The sequence below is a fragment of the Pundamilia nyererei genome, unplaced genomic scaffold, assembly GCF_000239375.1.
Source record: "Pundamilia nyererei isolate P.nyererei 1_Seehausen unplaced genomic scaffold, PunNye1.0 scaffold00089, whole genome shotgun sequence".
In the NCBI taxonomy this organism is placed as follows: Eukaryota; Metazoa; Chordata; class Actinopteri; order Cichliformes; family Cichlidae; genus Pundamilia; species Pundamilia nyererei.
In genome coordinates this window covers 547,701-553,700 of record NW_005187490.1, presented here as the reverse complement: position 1 = coordinate 553,700, position 6,000 = coordinate 547,701, and the positions used below count along the sequence as shown (strand labels likewise).

The 6,000-nt window shown below is 43.9% G+C and overlaps 1 protein-coding gene across 3 annotated transcripts in view; it reads right to left on the bottom strand.

Moving 5' to 3' along the window:
- mical2b (microtubule associated monooxygenase, calponin and LIM domain containing 2b) overlaps positions 1-6,000 on the bottom strand; it is a 59,317-nt gene that overhangs the window by 16,257 nt on the left and 37,060 nt on the right. For 2 of the 3 annotated variants that reach the window (XM_005739079.1, XM_005739081.2), the window contains exons 17-25: positions 5,618-5,785; positions 5,278-5,529; positions 5,068-5,196; positions 4,224-4,694; positions 3,416-3,517; positions 3,140-3,232; positions 2,220-2,406; positions 2,060-2,133; positions 883-970 (exon numbers count right to left, since the gene is read on the bottom strand). In XM_005739079.1, coding sequence (XP_005739136.1) covers positions 883-970; positions 2,060-2,133; positions 2,220-2,406; positions 3,140-3,232; positions 3,416-3,517; positions 4,224-4,694; positions 5,068-5,196; positions 5,278-5,529; positions 5,618-5,785 — 1,564 coding nt within the window. The remainder of the gene's footprint in view (positions 1-882; positions 971-2,059; positions 2,134-2,219; positions 2,407-3,139; positions 3,233-3,415; positions 3,518-4,223; positions 4,695-5,067; positions 5,197-5,277; positions 5,530-5,617; positions 5,786-6,000) is intronic. The other variant, XM_005739080.1, reaches the window with a different exon arrangement.

Genomic DNA, 6,000 nt, shown 5'->3' with positions numbered 1-6,000 from the left:
AATGAAAAGCACTTCCTGAAAAATGTATTTATTATAAAAAATAAAATAAAAAAAAGAAAGAAGAAAAGTTTGGTATTACTATTGCACACTCTGGTGTTGCAGCGTTACGGGGCAGCAGGCAGAGTGCAGACACAACAATTACTGGTTTAGTCCACTGGGAAAAACCAACACTCAGTCCCGATGGCTTAAAAAGATTGAAGCAGAGAGCGTGTTCCAGGTCACTCTAGTGCAATTACTATAATACTGACGATATATTAACTAATCAGATTTTTGTATAGAGTGTCTTGCGGTCTGGGTTGGACATTTCTGTGACAGCCCAGTGGGTAGAAATCTGCCTGGAACAAACCCACGTGAGCCAGAGAAGGTTACAACACCAGGAGAGCCTGATGGTCAACAAGCATGTACCAAAAGAACCCGGGTAGAGCGCTCAACATGGCGTCCTGCTTCATAAATTACTGATGGCTTCAAAAACACAACACTAAAATGAAATGAAATGATTGAAAGCATTGCACATTTGACGCTTTTTTGGGAAATGCAAAAGAAAAAGAAATCCATCTGGGTTCCTATCTGGCCACCTGGCTCCATGACCCCCCCGTTAGTCTCCCTCCTAAGTGAGCTGGTGGCCGACGAGATGCTGCTGGGCCATCTGGGGCTCCTGGTAGATCTGTCCCAACACCTCATGCATCATGTAGAGCAGAGGACAGCCCAGGCTCAGCAGCTCAAACAGCAACACATAGTCATGCGAGTAGCTCCTTACGTGCGACCCCACAGCTGAGAAAGACTCACACACACTTCCCAACAGCTGTTGAGGCAACACACACACAGCCCGGCTAGCACGCCTCGGCAGGCTCAAGCCTCGCCTAAGCAAGGAAACCAGGGTACCTGGGGGTTGCAGCTGGGTGCTGCCCGTGGTGGCGGTGGTGTAGCTCCCGCCGTCCATGGACGAGGGTGCGACACGACTTTGGGGTTCCTGTACAAAAACAACACACAGAGAAAGAACTCAGAAACGCAACACACTCTTCTAAAACAACAACAGGGAACTTTTCAACAAGAAGATTTAGACAACCACACAAGTTTACTCCACTAAAACTACTGTTTCACACCGATGCTCTAACACTGCTATTCTTTTCATGCTGAATATAGGGTAATCCAGAATTAGAGTATGGAGGACAGATACCCACACTGAAGGTTTGATTGTATCCTTTAAGCAGGGTGGAATGCTATCCCATAATAATAGGTACTCGTTCATATGAATAACAGTGAAGAAAACCGTCTGAAGGTTCTCAGTCATCCAGGTCATCGTACTCTAAAAAGCGTCTGGACTTTTTCCTTGTTTCCTTGAAGAAGCTTCTTCAATTCTAAGTAATTGGTGGAGAGTCTCAGATTTTAAGCCCTGTGGGAGTGTCCCCAGGAGGGTCATGAACCCCCTATTGATCCTCTACCTAAAATATCCAAATGTCCAAAATGTGAACATTAGCATCCTCTTTAGAGGAAAGTGTGAAAGAAGCCATCTATGTCCACCGTGAATGACCATCTTTGAACAGAGGCGGTGGCTTACGACACCAAGTGTCTGTCATCTATAATCCAGGTTTGAGATCCTTCCCAGACACCTTAACGCCCACTCACATCCTGGGCCATTTGACCACAGGAAATCACATCATAGGGCGGGGCTAGGCTTCACAATGGGTTCACCTGAAACCTTGGCCGATTGTGACCCACACATGTTTTCACACCTTGGCTCGTGTGATTAGGTAGAGGATTAATAGGGGGGTCCATGTCCCTCTTGGGGACACTCCCATAGAGTTTAAAATGTGGGACTCTCCATTGCTCTTAGAACTTCTCGGATGAGAGGTGAAAGTTCTTCAAGGAAACTTGAAGTCCAGACGCTTTTCTTTCCAAGCTCCTTATAAAAGAGGTTAACATGAAACATTTCCTTTGTGCTATAAAAGAAGATCTTTTCTAAAAGCTAGCTAATAGAACTGAACAGTGATATTACATATGGATATTACATTGTGTAATAAACATTTACTTTGTAATAAGTAAATGTTGGGTTCCTTACCATTCTCCTCCTAACTCTTCCTGGGTTATTGCTGTACAGGCGCTGTGCATAATGCAGCTTGCAGTAGAATTTAGCTGTACAGAAAGCAGAAAAAAAAAATAATTTTTTGAAGTGACGTCTCCTACAGGTTTTAAAGGCAAGTCCAGCAAATGCAACGTACCCTCCTGTGAGTCAAATGTGTGTCCTCCCAGGCGGAGAGTGCAGTTGCAAGCGTCGCAGCGGAAACACTCTCGGTGGAAGAAGTAGCCCTCGGCGCTGAGTCTCTCCATCACGTACACCCGCTTGGAGCAGAAGTGGCAGATGTCGCTGCCGCCCAACCCAGGAGGGAAGTCCTTACGCACCACACACTGAGAGGAAGAAGGCCAGCATAGGGTTAGATTTTTGAAAGATTCTTTCAAGCAAGCTTTTAGGACCGTTTTCTTCCAAGAGACACCTGAGGAGGGGAAGAAAAAGAACCCCCAAACAAAAACACACATATCAGGAGCAAACAGCCAGATTGCAGCATAAAGAAACTGTCAAAGCTGCAAAGCTGGTCACAATCAAAGAAAGTGTTGCTTTTGAGAGCTGTAAAGTTGCTGAAGCAGTATATGAAAGTTTTTAGGGACACACAGTATAATTTTGTGCAAGAGTCAATAACAAGAATAAAAAAATAAAACAACCACTTCCAGTTCACAGGAACAGTCTGGATACTTATTCTCAGGCGATATTACAGGACTGTAAAAAGAGCAGAAGATTCATGGACGTTTAGACCTGCTCCAGGCCTGTGTATGTGTCAAAGCAGGGACGCAAGTACAGTCATTTTTTGTTAGTTATGAAAGATGCTGTTAAAGAGAACTTCACCAATTTAACATTTTATTATTCGTTTAGTTGTCATAAAGGTTCTAAGTCCTGTACCAGAACCAGAGAGGACATCCTGCCTACATCACCCAAAATGCATTTCCCATCAGTTCATGAATATTAGTATCTGGAGTTGTGTTTGCTTTGATGAAATACTGTTAAATTGAATGCAAGCTGCAGTTTTAAATGAACCCCGGCAACACAGACAAAAAAGACCCGGGGCTAAAGCCACATGCATCTTACCGGTGGAGCACTGGGCCTGTGGTCTGTCTCATAGAGGATGGCCAGTATCTGAGCTTTAGCATCTATGGCTGATGATACCTTTCCAACTGTACGCTAACATTAATGACAGGTGAAGAGGACGGGAGGACAAAAAGACCAGAAAGGGAAAAAAGAAAAAAGGAGGAAAGTTTGGGAATCAGACAGGAATTATCAAGAGGGCAGAAGGAAAAGGCTGAAAATGGATGATTTGTATTAAACGGTATCACACTGTATTCAGACTGAGGCACTGCTTGGTACCTCTTTGCTGTAACGAGGAGCCCCAGTCGGACAACTTATGGAGCGAGCGAGTGACTTTGGAACGATTCTCCTGAGGTCCTCAGGACCAGACCTCTCCGAGTGCTAAATGAGCAGCAGAATGAGCAACAGCTTGATTCATTTCATAAAGAATAAATGTGTTATTGAACACATGCGAATGTGAATACAAGAGGAAAAACAACGAGCAGGACCCCCATGCTATAAACTATAAACCTAATGCCCCCATGGGGTTTATAGTTCCTGGTCATGAAGTCAGTTTATAAAACAAGCTTTTTTTAAATAAATCAATTGGAAGGCAACATTTTTACTTAATAAGCAGGTTTAAGGTTAATAACCTTAACAAAGCACTTTAATTTTAACAGAATATTTTTTACATTCTTGTGAAATGTTTCCATTTTTCTTTATCCATTGGGGAGACAGCTAGTAAATTAGTTTGTTATGAATTAGACTTCCAAAAACAATATTTGTAGGTTCACAATAAAGAAAAAAAAAAAAGAGAGACTTTAATTTTTGCAAAAGAATACTGTGAATTTGAATTTTCATTAACATAATGTGATTTCTTGCTGTATATTGAATGTTGAAGTATATTAGAGCTGTTAGTTTTCTTCTGTGATATTCACAAGTTAATACAACAATGGAAACTCATGCAGGCACAGAAATGGGTTACTTTGCAGAAGGTTTAAAGCTCATGCAGCTCAGGCAGCGTTACATTTATATTTTGTTAGATAAGCAGTACCGACTACCAAGCGGTCTTCATGCAGGCCATCGACGTGCACAATGACTCCGTTACCTCCGTGTGATTATTTTCAGATGCGTTACTATCATCAACTGTCACAGTTTTGTGAACCTTCTCCTGCTCATTTTCCACATCGTTCTGTGAACTCTCACACATATTCTCATAATTCTGCTCGAGGCCTGACGAGCCGCTCTGTTCATGTTCACAGCCAGCGTCCGAGAGCGGAGAGGAGCTCTTTTGGGTCCCAAAGCAAGGCAAGGAAAGAGCAGCAAATGTTTCGCTGTTGGGTGCAGAGGAATCAGGATGAAGTGAACAGATTTCCTGTGTTTTTTCAGAGTCAGTGGAAGAGGGAGTGTGTGTCTTGTCCTTGTGTCCAGGAGTGCAAAGTGGGACAGAGGAGAAACCAGCCTGGGCTGTGGGGTCAGGGACAGGGTGGACCACAGGGTAGACGGTGGAGCTCTTAGGTATAGACAGAACAAGAGGAGGTGTTGACAAGGAAGGAGGAGAGGAAATGGATGATTCCACCTAAAGAAGAGGAGTCAGAAACATTAGGCTGAGTAGAATAAAATGATGAAAGCGCAGAAACAAGATCATTAAAAGGTTATCAAACTCTAAAGTGAAGAGGAGCGGTGTAACATTTACCATCTTAGAATCACTGCTGGGAATTAAACTGAAAGTTGTTGTTTTGCAGGACTTCTAAGTGTCTAAAACAAAAACTGCAAACTGTCTAAACCTCCCAGATGATGTCATTTTGTCAGACAACCAATTAAAGAGCAGAAAAGCAGCCAGCTGTACATCTCAAACGAGCATTAGTCCCAATTTAGTCATCATGAACATGCAGCAGTAAAATGATTAAAGGATGAACATTTTCATGCCAATAGTGTGTATAATACACAACCTGTGGTAGACAAAGAGGAGCTGCTGAGGGTGATCTGCTCGAGCCTGGAAACATGGAGGAGAGGAGGCTAGCTCTCTCTTTTATACTCCTCCTGGAAAAGTCCCTAGCAGACAGTCTCTGGTCTTTACTCTAAAGGAACAGCAGGTGGCGGTCAAAGTTGGAACAGATTCAAAATAAATAAATACTGTAAAGAACTGCTATGACATTCACCTGCCGCATAACCCCCCCTGATCTCTCAGAGGACTGCCCAACACCCAGAGCAGACTGAGGAGAGAGGTCTGGAGAGGTGCGTTCTGGGTAGTAATGTTCAGGAGTGTCAGGGCTCAGTGAGCGAGGAGGACTCAACGGGCTCTTTGAGCGTGGGGGCGATGGAGACCGACTGTAGGCGCTCCGAGTGTGAGAGAATTTGGGGGAGGAGAGGAAAGTAGCGGGATTCTCAAGCAACTGAAGGTAGATGGAAGGCTGGGTCAAAGGCAAGAGGAAATGGATTATGCACAGATGCTACATGACATAATGGAAGAAGTTCAGAGGCGCTCAGAGGCAAGCATACCTGCCACTTGGGGCGAGTGGGAAGCAGACTAGGAGGAGGAGGAGTGTCATCTTTGGGCTTTGCAAAACGGGGATTTTCTCTCTCCACTTCCCCATCTTCCTCATCTGATGAAGGAAGTGGGGAAGTTGGAGGAGACTGAGCAGGAGAGTAGGATGGATCTGATGGGTCCTGATCAGACGGAGGCGTGGATAGGAAAATAAAAAGGAAAGTTAAGGGTGAGAAAAGGGTGTGCAGAGCATGAAAGGGTTACTTCGCAAAGAAGCCAGTTTGTGATATGAGGACAGCAAGTAAAATCAAATGCATGAGGAAGATACAGGCATTAAATCAATTCTCCAACGTAAAAGCAAAAAATCGATTTTTGTCAGACTGACCAAGATTTGGAT